At 31.8% G+C, this 14868-nt stretch overlaps 2 protein-coding genes across 2 annotated transcripts; one reads left to right on the forward strand and one right to left on the reverse strand.

The window, feature by feature from the left end:
- Positions 1-84: 84 nt before the first annotated feature.
- On the forward strand, positions 85-6681 carry LOC130648740 (ubiquitin-conjugating enzyme E2 S-like). Its single transcript, XM_057454820.1, has 5 exons — positions 85-234; positions 3128-3275; positions 3598-3675; positions 3827-3939; positions 5767-6681. Exons 1-5 carry the CDS (start codon positions 226-228, stop codon positions 6025-6027), a joined length of 609 nt encoding a protein of 202 aa, XP_057310803.1. The 5' UTR covers positions 85-225; the 3' UTR covers positions 6028-6681.
- A 226-nt stretch (positions 6682-6907) lies between these two features.
- On the reverse strand, positions 6908-14819 carry LOC130648739 (uncharacterized). Its single transcript, XM_057454818.1, has 5 exons — positions 14421-14819; positions 12836-12970; positions 8069-8167; positions 7437-7533; positions 6908-7338 (listed from the first exon to the last, which is right to left on the reverse strand). Exons 1-5 carry the CDS (start codon positions 14664-14666, stop codon positions 7235-7237), a joined length of 681 nt encoding a protein of 226 aa, XP_057310801.1. The 5' UTR covers positions 14667-14819; the 3' UTR covers positions 6908-7234.
- Positions 14820-14868: the final 49 nt, after the last annotated feature.

A 14868-nucleotide genomic window follows, 5' to 3' on the forward strand; every position in this document is an offset into this window, starting at 1 on the left:
CCGTTAACTTTTGTGAGCGGTAAGCGATTAGTAAAATACTGCCATGTCATTGGATAGAATGGATAGAACCCAGGCTCATTTAACGAAATTCGAAATACGCGTCGTCTATTTTGTTTTTGAAATTTCGTTTGTTGTTTTCTTCAGAAAAAAACAGCTGATATCAAGAGTAGGCCAGTGACAACAAAAAAAGCCGGCTATCAAGCTATAATTTTACAACCTTTAAACATGACGTCTGTAAGTATATTCCTTAGACTTCATACCTAAGATGTACATATTCCTTTTGATGGGAAATTTGGGCAATGTCCTGTCAACACTGATTTTTATGTCATCCAGCAGGAAGGGGTTAGCTAAATATGATTAGCTTAAATTAAATAGAAAACAGTAATTTTTGAAGAGTATATTGTACTCTTCAAAAATCAAATACTAAAATTACCTTGCTGCTGGCTGCGCAGCTATATTCAAAATTGCATTCTTTGATATTAAACCTTACCATATTCCATATATACTCTGCACACGCGCAATAAATTTCGAAGCCCTTGACCTAAACTTGCCCTGGCTGCTTGCTTGACTACAGGTTCATAAAACCAACGTCAAAGCATTGGTTAGGGTTTGTAGCCACGAAGCTATGCAGCTGCGCAGCTATCATGTAGCAATAAAACCACGCAGTCACTCAATAATTATTAACAGAAAAAAACAGTGTTGATTCTAAAGTTGTCCAGTAAGATTATTTAAAACCAAAATACACTAAACATCAAAAATAGGGTTAAAGTCTAATCTTTAAAATCTGATTTGAAAATTTTATACAACTATCACGCAACATTCGGTAACCACCAGACCTGTGAATCTTGCATTTTACCATCACTACCATGTAGTGGTGGGATATATTGATATGGTAAGCGCCATGCTATACTATTGCTTTTTATAAAAACCACCGGATTATGGACCAAAATGTAAACAATAAAGTCAGGTCAACCTACTCGGAAAGAGACAGATTGATGCTGCCATAAAAAATCTTAATATTTCTGTAACCGTTTATCCAAGCATCCTATACATTTTCTTGAATGGTTTTTTGAGGTAGTTTTTCCTTAATTTCTTAAATTTTAGTTTTACCAAGCTATACATATGGTAAAATACATAGAAAAATGCTATATGGTACAACATAATTTTATTTCTAACTCATGACATTACCTTGAAAATGTCAAACTGCCAAACATTGCAGTGAGACTGTATAATTGGTTTGTTCATAATTACATTTTCATTGCATTTATATTTACAATGACTCAAACATTTATTATTAATTTAATAAACAAAGTAAACAAAGAGCCAAAAATTGTTTTTTGTTTTTAAATAATATATATAAAATTATGAGAATGTTAGAAAAAAAGAAAGAAAAGAAAATAAGAATCAAATAGCAGACTATGAACAGAAAAATAGCAAAAATGGGAATTAGAAAAAATTTGAGTTTAGGATTCAAACTTCACAACATTAAAAATCAGAGAAACAATAGCGAGACACCCTGTAACGTATAGGATCAAGCTAAGGTAAGTTGCCAAAATCGAATTTGAAAAATAGGATTCTAAATTCACAAAGCCTTGTAGCTACAGGGTATCTCAGCAAAAAATTAATCAAGCTAAGGTAATAGACCTAGAACTCACTTTGTTTCAAAAACTTTTTAAAATTTATTATACTCTTTTCTTCCCTGATATTAGAGGGGAGACTATTAAAAACTAAAGCTCCTTGATAATACGTAAGCTTCCGACCAGCTTCCGTCTTGATGATAGGTAAGACTAATTTAGATCTATTTCCTGTTAATCGAATGGCTAACCAATTTGTAATTGCTAGAACTTGATCGTTTAAAACGGCGATGATGATAATCTCGCGTATTCATTAAGTTTCTGATTTCTCTGGTTACCAGGGGTTGGATTTTCCACGTACAGTTTTTTCTTTAAGTAGCGCATGTTTATTGATTGCGGTTGATAAGTAGTATTTGAATAAGTTCCATGCTTGGTTTAAGTTGGTGACAGTTAAACAATTCTCCCATGGCACGTTGCGAATTTCATTCTTTAGATCTTCTTTGTTTATTTTGAGTAATCACGTGCTTTGATGTTCTTTTGAGGATATCGTTTACAGTTTGCTTTTCGGCTGATTCCGATTAGGCAGTGATCGCTAAGAGAGTTAGTGTACACTAAAGAGTCGTATATTTTTGATTTATCGGTTGTAAAAATTAAATCAATTAGTGTTCTACTTTCTTTTGAAATGCGTGTAGACGATTTAATGACCTGACTGTAGTTATACAGTTTAACCAGATCTTTTATGTTAGAGTGTACTCTTGGGAGATTGTAATCACAATTGAAATCACCACATATAATTGTTTCTTTATTTTTGACTGATATTGTATCCAACATATTATCAAACTTTGAGATGAAGTTTTTATCAAGAAACTTTGAGGAATCCGGGGGGCGATAAGTTGAGCAGAGTAACAAAGATTTTGATTTCGGAATAAATAATTCTATCCACAAAAACTCAATTCCATCGATCTCTAAATCACACCTTCTGTGATATTGTAAATCTTCTTGAATATAAAAAGAAACACCACCATCACGACCATTCTCGCGATCCTTTCTCTCAAGTATATACCCCGGGACAAATAGCTCCGAATTCAATACAGTGTCGTTTGTGTGTGTCTCAGAGAAACTAACGATATGAAAACAGTTTTTCGCGTCGGATAAGAAAGATTTTATAATATCCAACTTTCCGCAGATCCCATTTATGTTTTCATGCCTCTCTTTGCAATGAAGTCTGACATAACAGGATCAAAGGTATACGGAATTTTTGGTTCATCTGGTGGGATACATTCGCTGCAGTAAAATTTCTCTATGTTTTCATCTATTCTGTCTGTAAGGCATTTAAGATGGAAAATATTTCCACAGGAGCAGCATTTATCAGAGGTTTGATTTCTTCTAATACTTTCACCACAACCATAACAAGAAATACCATAATTAGAAACCATAAACAAAACAGCAAGTAGCATTATCGAACGCACGTCTGCCCGTGCTGCCATCTTTTGAGAAATAGTGTCAGACACTCAAATTAAGACCTTTGTTGACAGTTATTTACATTTTTTCAGGTATCTAACTCTGAGAATTTGTCACCACAAGTATTACGTGAGGTGGCAAAGCAATTACATGTGTTGCAAACAGAGGCTCCAGAAGGAATTAAAATCTTTGTAAATGAAGGAGATATGACAGATATACAAGCATCAATAGAGGGTCCTGGTAAGCTTATACATTTTTTAGGGAAATACAAAGGGATGTTGAAATTGAACTTTTGCAAGTTTTTTTTAATTTAATCTCTAATTTATGCAAAATAACTAAATGCTTAAATCTTTAAACGTGAATGTCTTTAAAAAAAGAAAAGTACTTTTTCCGAAATTTAAAGAGCTGTTAAACACCTCTAACCTCTACATCATTTATTACCCTAGATAAATTTGCCTGACAAAAACATGAAACCCTAGAAATGTAACCCATTAAAATGTTTAATGCTTAATGTAACAGATTATTTTTAATAAATAGTTTGTTTTTTAACTTCAAATTTTAGCCGGCACACCTTATGAGGGAGGCCTATTTAAAATGAAATTGGTTTTGGGAAAAGACTATCCACAATCACCACCCAGAGGTAATTGTATGTTAATGACCTAGCAATGGCAAAATGTCAAAATTCTTACCAGAATTGTGTGACACATTAGTTGCAATTCAGATGACAACAAAGACAACTTCCTGTTATTGTTGTTATAAATGAATGTATGTATAAAGGTTTTATTTTGTAGGTTTCTTTTTAACAAAAATCTTTCATCCAAATGTGTCAGCAAAAGGAGAAATTTGTGTTAACACACTAAAAAAAGATTGGAAGGCTAATCTTGGTTTAAAGCACATTCTCATAGTAAGTCTGTTTGTCTTAACTTCAAAATCCATATTTCAACCTTTGATGTTTTGGAGACGTTATATAAATTCTTTATATCTCAAATATCAAGTACATACAGTGGACTCTCTGTAATTCTACTCCATATAATCAGAACACCCCTTCTTTAATGAAACAACTTTTCTTGCACAGTGAAATTTCCTTAACAAAGTCTTGTACTTTAATCACCAAATGTTTTGGTACAAAATGTTTTCACACAACACTTCAGTCAAGATTTTCAGACAAAATTGAGAAATTAAAAAAAGGAACACAAAGCAATGGGAAAATTACAAAGAAAAATGTAAATACAGACATAACAAATGCAAACAAACAAACGTTGATGTTAAAGGTCATATTTTTTTGCTCAACTACGAACAAGAAAAAAACTAAAACCAGAACAAATATTTCTAATGAATTTCGTTTGACTTTTGAAATAAACATAACAATTACCATAAGGGAAGCAATTTTTGTGAGAACTCATTTTCAGGAAATTGGCAAGTCCTAACATTTCACAAAAGGGTTTAAGATATAAAATAAAAACTGTTGAAATTAAATTTTATATATAAATTTTATATAGTTTGAGGTAAATAAGAAGGGAAAAAATTAGTGTAAATCATTTTTTAAAAAGGAAAAAATTTTAGCTGAAATTAGTTTTACAAATAGCATGTTTCCCAATGATTTGTGTGTAAAGTAATTTTCACAAAATTGACCACAACCCACATTTTTATTATTACAAGTGGAATGACAAAACAAAAAACAATTATTCATAAAATTTTAGCATGAAAAACAAATAAATTTTTGGTGGAAAGTTGTTGCGTTAAAACTTTCCATATAAATTGAACTATTTTTCATCTCATGAAGCATCTCTTCTCTTTATTTTAAAGCAAATCGAATGTCCATTTTGTCAAATAGAATGTGATATTAAGAGAATGTCCATTTTGTCAAATAGGATGTGATATTAAGAGAATGTCCATTTTGTCAAATAGGATGTGTGTCAAATAAGATGTGATATTAAGAGAATGTCCATTTTATCAAATAGGATGTGATATTAAGAGAATGTCCATTTTATCAAATAGGATGTGATATTAAGAGAATGTCCATTTTGTCAAATAGGATGTGATATTAAGAGAATGTCCATTTTATCAAATAGGATGTGATATTAAGAGAATGTCCATTTTGTCAAATAGGATGTGATATTAAGAGAATGTCCATTTTGTCAAATAGGATGTGATATTAAGAGAATGTCCATTTTATCAAATAGGATGTGATATTAAGAGAATGTCCATTTTGTCAAATAGGATGTGATATTAAGAGAATGTCCATTTTGTCAAATAGGATGTGATATTAAGAGAATGTCCATTTTATCAAATAGGATGTGATATTAAGAGAATGTCCATTTTGTCAAATAGGATGTGATATTAAGAGAATGTCCATTTTGTCAAATAGGACGTGATATTAAGAGAATGTCCATTTTGTCAAATAGGACGTGATATTAAGAGAATGTCCATTTTGTCAAATAGGATGTGGAATGTCCATATTGGATCAGATTTTATTATTTTAGTTCTGATTTCTTTACAGAAAATGATTAAGATGACTAATTTGTTGCAAATAGTCCAATTCGAATTTTCTATAATTCGAATTAATTTTTCCTTTATTCCACTCTATGCACTATTTGAAAAGATTCTCGTCTCTGTAACAATTAATATAGGTAAACAGCTACTTGGTACCGTAAACATTTTTGACCCTGAACAGTTAAATATATGTATCAAGAGCAATGATTTCTAATGTATATTTCATCGTCTTTTTTAGACCGTAAAATGTTTATTGATATATCCAAACCCTGAATCTGCGTTAAATGAAGAAGCAGGGAAATTATTACTCGAACAGTATACGGAATATTCAAAACAAGCGAAATTGATGACCGAAGTATATGCACGTCCTCCAAAGTCCAGTCAAGCTGCATGTGAACAGAGCGTTTCTTCTAAATCTTCAGCACTAAGTAAAAAACGTGCAGCAGAGAAACTTGACAAAAAGAAATTAGAAAAGAAACGTGCCCTGAAAAGGCTATAATGCTTGGAGAGAGTTAGAATTGTTAATAAAGTTGTTGTTGTTTTTTGTACAAAAGATTGTGTGAAAATTGCACGTGAATTCAAATGGAATTTTGATTTATAGATCTTCATGGATACTTTTTGAAACAATTTAGGTGTGGTTACAGATGTTTCGTTTATCGTTACCTTAAAATCTAGAAATTGTTCATCTATGCATTCATGTTTTATGTTATTTAATTGTTTTTTAATGTCAAAATCAATTAATCGCTTTCTGATTTTTTTTTTCTTTTGTTCTTTTGAACAATTGACATGCCTGTCTAAAGTTTAATATAATCATTGTTCCGTTATTGCTGCTACCATATTCTGTAGTTGTTTTGGTGGCAGGAATTATGTATAAAACATGTTTCCAATCTCACCTGATTTTTTATGTTGTAATTTATATCAGTGTTTTTTTGTGTTTTTTCTTTTTTTTAGAGTTCTTGTTTCTGTTGAACACATCAACCAGTTTCGTACAGTATATGACTCATTTTCTTTATTTCAAAATTATTTGTGGTACGAATTTTTCAAAAAGTATTGCTTGAAATCTTAGCTGTATATATATGGATGTATATATAATTTGTGTTTTCTTTTTATTATTCCACCCAAAGATATTTTCATTAGATGTTCAATTGGAAAACTATTCTTAGTTATCGCTGTCATTAAAATTTTGGGTAATTGCCATCTTATCGTGTCTCTAAGATGAGATGGGAGGGGGGTGCTTCCGCGGTTAGGCGAATCCAATTGGTCAACCCCATGGACATGTCTGACTCTAGGTTTACTCAAGTAGGCGTGAAGGCAAAAAAGTTTATAGTCTGAGGACTATTAGGGATATCTAACCTAAGATTCTGGCAGACAAACAGCCGTTTCTTATTCTCCGTATTTATTCTACAATTGCAAAAGTTACATGGTAATGACGTTATAATCTTCTGACGCATTGTTTTATTTTCAAAATGCGTAGAAATGCTTTATTCTTACAGCAATCTTTAGTTCTTCACTCATAGCGTCACCTGTAAAATTTCAAATACTCCTCATTTTTTTGATCCAAAAATTCACAACAAACAAATTCAGAAATTTTTTATAATTAATTAATTAGAAATATAGACAATTGTGGTATAAAATTACTTTGTGTATTTACAATCCTCGCAAACAAGACTGTACAAAATCAATATAAAAATACAAGGTTGAAAAATTTAACCCAACAAAGGATCCTTCGAATTGTTTCGTAGATGTTGCAAGACACGATTTCCAGAAATCAGCCGGTAATCTCTATTATGCGAGTATCCATAAGATGCACCTAAAAGGGTTGAAATAACTTTTATTTAACTGAATAAAATGTGAAAAATTAATAAATCAAAAACGTAAATAAATTAATAAAAAATAAATGATAATTACCCGTTATTATGTCAATTTTCTCCATTGGTAAATGTTTGTATAGAAAAGGCGTCTTGAATGAATTCCTTGATTTATCATAAGTCGTACTTCTTGGTACCTTTGAAACAATGAGATAGACAAAATTATGCAAATAAGCAAAAACTTGAAATTAATACAGTGCTACTTTGTATACTTCTTTGTTATGTAGAACTTTCCATGCATCCAGAATCAAACTTGATGTCAATGCATACCCTTATTTAAGCCGGCATACTCAATTTTGTTGTTGTAAATGATTGGCTTCAAACGAAGCAAGGAAGCCACACAACATAACAGGTTGGAAAAACCCTACACAAAAGTTATTCCTTCGTTTGAAGCCAATCATTTACAACAACAAAATTGAGTATGCCGGCGAAAAATCAATACCAGCACACAGCAGAGATGCTGCAGTGGTTGCGCATATTAAGCATAAAAACCTCTACATCACAAAAAAAATTTAGAAAACAGCAACTTCAAATAATAAAAAATAAAATCAACAAAACAAAAAGTCTATGGCTCCCAGTTCTGGGGACAGCGAATCGAATCCTGCTGACTGCCAGGCAGTATGTTAGTGATGAGTAAAGTTGTTCTTCTTCAACACAACAAACAGTATCTACCATGTCGTATGATGTTACATTAGATGATAACACACGCTGCATATTCTCCCCAGCCATTTGAGATTTCCACCTGACTCTATCTTCATGCACAGGCATTTTCTAAATATGTCAAAAACATTGTTAATATATTAAACTAACAGAAAACATGTTACAAATTTATAATTGTACGCCACGACAAATATGGATAAAGTTGTGATGTGAAAACGACTCGAAAGACGAGGGTCGTATTTTTTCTGGCATATGATCTCCCTATTTTGAGTATGATTTTTGACGTTACCAATTCTTTAGCTGTTTTGGCCGATAAAAATATTCTTCTTGAACCTTTGATTACCTTAAAAATGTGAATTCGATACAAAAATATCGATAGAACAGCTCTAAAAAAATTATAACTCAGTTCAGTTCTGAAATTCAATCTTCGCCAATATTTCAAAAAATAAAATTTTCAAACATCTGTATCAAAAAAACAAAAAAACATTCCTACTCTCTAACATTTTTACAATGTTTTGAAAATTACTGACAATTTCTGTCAAGGTGGACATCTATGATGGTCTGAAAGTATCATGCAGAAAACAAAAAAAACAAGAATCCCTACGGCTTTAAGATTTCCGTAATTAGCCTTAAAGATTTTGAAATTTAAAGTAGACCTTGAAAACGGAGAATTATGGGGTAAACAAATCACGAGTATCACGATTCTTAACTATTTTTGTGACTAACCTGCAATGTTAAAATACACTCAATAAATAAAAAATAAAATTTTTACATAGCTATATGAAGTATTCTAAAATAACAGTTAAAACTTTAACTGGATATTTTTAAAAGGGATCAGGAAAATTCTGGAAATTTCAGAATACAAGTCTTGCCATGTAGAAACTTCACGATTCGAATTTGTGAACTTCTGAACGAGCTCAATTTGAATGATGAAGTAGTTCATTGTTTATTAATAAAGCAATAAATGCATATTAGCATTTCAGTATTTAGGCCTTCAAAATTTACTCTCTTGTTGAAAATTTTATGAAAATGGTGATGGTGCATGGTTTGATAACAGCTGATCTGAAAAAGAAAGTACGTTTTAAAAATAAGAAACAAGAATACAATTTAACCATAAACTGCATTAAAACCAGGTTGTTTAAATATTGTCTCTTTTTTAACCTCTCTTTGCCTCTTTGATTTAAAAAGGGAATTTAATACAAAGATACAAATCCATGCGATGTGATGCATAGGTATATTTTGTGAGATTTTTAAAAATCAAGTCATTTCTAAGAAATCTTAGAAAAATATTTTGTGATACTTTGGGTTGATCGCAAGAAAGATTTTCAAGCAAATGAGGCACAAGGAGAACTGATAATTAGACAGTAACGGAATAGTTAGCCATTTTCAATGGCGCCATAGCTTGATGGTTATAACTCTGGCGCTTTGCGCGGAAGAGAACGGGGTTCGATTCCCCTTGGCGGCAATTCAATATTATTATGCTACCATAGCCCCAGACTAGGACTCCCTATCTAAGCTATGACCTTTCCTGGAAATAATAGGCAGGATTTGTAAGGCTAGCCATATAAAATATACAGACATTCTATTTATCTATGCAGAATAATTATATATACGGTGCGTACAGTATAATTAGCCGCTTATACAGATATATATCTTATGCGATATATCTTTTTACTTAAATTTTCAGTTTTCTTCGTTATCGATCTCCCCATAACCATCTATATTTATATAGATCAACATAAAGTTGTGCTTCAATTAAAACCAAGAAAAAGAACAAGAAACGATTTTACAAAAAAGTATAATTTTACTGTAGCTAACAGTACATATGTCGTCTATATTATTAAACAACAAAACTATTCTGATTTCAAGAAAAAGCATGGAAAAGGCGCAGTTAGCTGTAAATAACACAAAAAAGCTTTTAACAGCTAATTATACTAGACGTAGCATCTAATTATCCTGCATCGACTAACTACATATTGTTACAGGTTAATTATCAGTTCACCGACTGCTCAGTGCAAGCAACAATAAACTTTTGTCACGTTTCGACAACTTTTCTTCAAAAAATATAAAAAAAATCCTGTGCAAATATATATATATCTTTTTATCTGATAGAAGTAGTCCCACAAAGTGTCATTTGGAAGTTATTTTTAGCCCCCCTTTTTCCCATAAGAACAGGAGTTGAGTGTCCAGTTATGGAAGAACTACACAAGACAGGATAAAGGTTTTTTGTTGCTTGCTCTTTAAGAAAAAAAGGCACTCTAATCAAAGCACTATTTTGTGTAGCTACCTCCATAGCTAGCTAGCAAGTACGTAATTTTAGCACCAATCAAAAGGAGATCCAAGTCAGCACCAAAAATTGAGATAGCTAGCTAGTCAGCACACCTTTCTCACTTAGCTATATATAAAACAATTCTTACCTGATAAAATACACGAATTTAAAAAATAGTGCTTAGCTCTCCATCAATAAAGCTACTACGACCAAACCAAAGAGAGCAGCAAGGGGGGGGGGGGCAACACAAAATGTAAGCACTTTTAGTCATGGCTGCACACGGAATGTTCTGGCCACACGAAGAGTACACTCTCTGTTCAGATTGGTCGTTTAATTGACAGAGATTAAAATAAAGTATCTTTATTGGCTTTCGAAAGAATGGAATTTTCCGAGCGTTTAGCCTGGACAAAAACTTAACAGCATCCAGGCTTTGTGCTGTCTCTCTCTATCTATCTCCCATCAGGCGATTTAAAAAATTCCGCTCGCATAACGGCGACGGAAATCAACAATTACTTCTGAAAGGAAAGGCCTAAATTAAATGCATACTTTCAGTTTACGTTGTCTCACATTGTTATATAGAAGCACCGCATGTGTTTCTATATATGATACATGTCTAGTGTCTAAAGTTCTAAACCTTTACTGCAATTTGAGTTATTTATGAAAATTCTGTAAAGTTTTTGTAATCAATACAATGACTTTTTCTAGTTGCTATTTTAACCTAATTTTTTTACATCGTCAAACACATATGTTACAGTCAAAAATATATGTTACATAGTTGATAATGCACTTAATGTCATATTACTTATAAGCTTTCACAGTTTTTGTGTAAAAAACGTAATGTTATTATACTAGAATTACAACGTACACCAAACAAAATACATTAAAAAATTTCAGATATTAAATTTTCGGACATTATCTTTCACAGACACTATCTCAACAATTTCGGACAAACTGTGGACAAATTTTTGCTTTAACAAAATTAATTTTATAATGGATAAAAAAAATACCTATCAAGAATCTACCTGTGTCATAACTTTAAAAAATAAGGGTAAGACTGAACTTTTAAGAGAATAAGCAGGTGATTCCCGAGTGATTTAAGTGAGATTTAATTTAAAAGCGATTTAGTGAGAATTATTTTTAAACAATAGAGCTATTGTATCAAGATTACCATACAGAACTAATAAAAAATGTAAACACAGCATATGAATTTTTCCTCATTACGATGGAGAAGAGAAAACTTGTACTTTTTCTTATTGCCATGAAAGCATGCTTAATGAAGAAAAAATCTGCATCACGTAAAAAAAGACTATTACTTCTCAATTTTCAGCACAGACGGGAACGCACTAACAGTTTTAGCTGACATTTGGTGCTTTTACTCGTCATTACCTTAACAATGCCGCTATTGGATGATGGAATACAATCAGCAATGGTTTAATGAAATTCTAGATGTTCAACACAATCCTATATTTGAGGATTGTGTTGAACATCTAGATTGAGAGAGTTTCGTGTATCGTCAACCACTTTTGATTACCTTGTAAATTTGCCCCATCATTCGCTCAAGAAACACAACACAAACTTTAGAACGGCGATCAAAGTCGAAAAAAGAATAGCAGTAGCTATCTGGAGGTTGTCCACTGGCTCCACCGTTCTTTTTTCGCCCTAACACAATTCGTTTGGGAGGCAATCTTCTCTAATGCAGCATCACTCTCGTTGCTGCACGATGCTTGTTGAGAATTGGAAGTTTGAGTAACATTATTTGGTGTTTTTGACAAGATGTTGTACAAATGCATCTACTCTTGAATTGAAGGTGCTTGTACGCTTGGAAAAGCTTGTGAAAAATATTGCAAGTATGCTTGATAAGCATCTTCCATGTTCACAAAATTTTCATCAGCAAGTTAACAAACTACTTTCACAACAACTTTATTTTCGTCATGTTTTAATTTTTCAGGTGGCTGCATTGTTTTTATTTTTTTAATTCTACTAAAATCGCAATAGGACTTGCCTCGAGGCATGTCTTATTTCAAGATTTAAATTAAATCATTCTCACTTAAATTAAATAGATTTTATAAATCAAAAGATGAGGTCACATCAAACTGCGCTTTATCACCATAACAACGTTAAAGATTAATCTTAAATCTCGATCACGGAATTTAGTGTGACTCCCCCCCCCCCTAATAGAATACAGAATGCTTAGTCTAAATCTGAAAATAGGTTTTCTGCTTTGAGCTTTGTCATTAAGCCAATAATCCATTAAGCATAAACAGGTTTTATTACAATAAGATTTATTACAATAAGAGTAACTACATAATTTATTAAAAAAGGAGCAAAAACACTATTAGGTATACTTTAGATTTTATGGCAATTACAAAGTTTGGACATTAAAAAAAAATCAAACAATTAAATTTTTGGACGCACATTTGTCCGAAAATAAAAACTTCTGAAATTTGTTGAAGTTAATGTTATCTATATGGCAGCTATTGTACATCTAAAACATACCACAATAAACTTACAGTGATTACTTTAAGCAAACTATTATCCCTAGTTGGAGTATCTTTTGCATCCCCAAGTGAGAAATGTGATTTATGCTGAGATGGACATCTTGGAGGCCTGTACGACTTTGGCAGGTTCTTGTTTCCGCTGAATTCCTAAATACAAATGTGACATGCTAGCTGCTAAGTATAGTTTAAAACAAGAAAGTAAAAGTCAGTGTAGAATTTATAAACATTTTTAACAAGAGGATTAGGCTTTCTATACCACATACAAATTTAAGAAGCACCATACACCCATTTTATGTTTGTCTACCTTTAATCATGTAGAGAAAAATAGATGTCACAAAAAGCATAACAAACATCACAAAAAACAAACATCTGCATAATTCTGTCACATATATATAAATTCTAAGTACTAGAAACTATTTATTGGCTTTTCTGAACAAAAGGAGTGTATTTATATAGAAAATTTTATATGATGAATTTTTGCCAAGGGACTTAATTTGATTTGATTAAGAATTGGCCTTGGCAGTAAACAAATTAAATTTCATAATCTTTTGTTTACAAATTCTATAGTGGTCTCACTGAAAGTATTCTCAAGCTTGTAGTTTTAGGTGAGTCTTTGCTAATTTAGCTATACTTTAATTCACATACATGTGGTTCTTGTTTAATCAAGACTTCTTCTATGAAAGTTTGAATGTGAAATGTCTGTGTTCTCTCAACCAGACATTTCAACAAGTGATGATTACAAAGAAGGGAAGTGGTAAAACATAAGGAGCAACTTTAAATTATATGGAGGAAACATAAATAAAAATAAAATATGCAACACATATTCGCTGATCTCTTTTAATAATTTGGAGAGTGTGTCTGTCTGTGACAGGCAAAGGGGATATCTTCATTTTCTTTTGATGTCACCAAAAAATTAGACTTTAAAGTAAAATTTTCTGATGTTACCGCACAACAATAATAACCTTAAAGTAAGTTCAAAATCTTAATTTAAATAAATTATAGCTATTACAATGTACTTTGAGGCCAGATAACTTGGAAACAGGGTGGTGACGTTTTAGAAACTGTTTTTTTTTTACTGTTCATGATAAACACATTATGCTATACATTTTCTTGATCAGTGCAGTGTTTCTAGCAGAATTGATAAATTCTGAAAAAAAAAATTGTCCATTGGCAGGTTCTAGCTGACATGTTGCAACACAGATAGCCAGACACACCTTATAGATGACACTTGCTGTAAACTTTGTTTACATTTTTTTAGCCAGGAAAATAGTTTTTTAACTAATCAGATCTTCTAAAAAGAATTTTTAGCTAATTGAATTGCTTTATTTTGCCTGCTAAAAAAACAAAAACAAAAATTTTATCAAAATAGCAAGTCATATAATAGAACTAGAATTTTCTAGCATCATATAAAAGTGCAACACAGATACGCAAATATGATCCTTTAAAGAACAAGAATTTTAGAGCATTGTAGCTAGCTAGAGCTATAAAATCTGGCAGTGCAGATGACACAACCATGTAGCTATCGTCCTGTGTGTTGCGGTTTTATTTTAAATTATAAGTTTTTCTGTACGTATTTCGCCAAACATAGTTAGCTTACCCTTTTAGTTGTTGATACATACGACTGTAAAACTGGTTGAGTTTCAAATGTAAATGTAGTTCTGTGCATGGCACGCTGACCCTTCTTTCTAACTTGTTTTACATTATTATCATTTAGCGAAATTCTAGTCTTAGGCGATATGACAGTCAGGTGTTTAGCTCTGTTCGTTAATACTGTTGCAGTTGCACTTCCTTGACCTGAGCTATACTGCAGAATAGGTTGAGTTGAGATAGCGACATTGTGCATTTCAACTAACGTTTTTTAAACACCACGTGAAGTAAAATAAAAACAAAAACACCATGTTGGAAAAAAGCATCCTGACAACAAACATGGTAGATTTACTTAAATGCATTACGAAATTTTTATGGCTTGTTTAACCCTTCTATTTTTAAAAAGTTTTTTTGGAGATTATTAAGATAATCGAGACAATGTTTCGCCATGATTTTTT

The sequence above is a fragment of the Hydractinia symbiolongicarpus genome, chromosome 7 (assembly GCF_029227915.1).
Source record: "Hydractinia symbiolongicarpus strain clone_291-10 chromosome 7, HSymV2.1, whole genome shotgun sequence".
NCBI lineage: Eukaryota > Metazoa > Cnidaria > Hydrozoa > Anthoathecata > Hydractiniidae > Hydractinia > Hydractinia symbiolongicarpus.

Bases quoted from the DNA above. Each gene is read 5' to 3' on its own strand.
- LOC130648740 (XM_057454820.1), top strand. The intron at 3,276-3,597 runs GTAAGCTTATAC...TTCAAATTTTAG, and splicing joins AGCATCAATAGAGGGTCCTG to CCGGCACACCTTATGAGGGA. The intron at 3,940-5,766 runs GTAAGTCTGTTT...CGTCTTTTTTAG, and splicing joins GTTTAAAGCACATTCTCATA to ACCGTAAAATGTTTATTGAT.
- LOC130648739 (XM_057454818.1), bottom strand. From the start codon at position 14,666: ATGCACAATGTCGCTATCTCAACTCAACCTATTCTGCAGTATAGCTCA. The intron at 12,971-14,420 runs GTAAGCTAACTA...ATTTGTATTTAG, and splicing joins ATGTATCAACAACTAAAAGG to GAATTCAGCGGAAACAAGAA. The intron at 7,534-8,068 runs GTAGATACTGTT...ATTGTTTCAAAG, and splicing joins ATGTAACATCATACGACATG to GTACCAAGAAGTACGACTTA.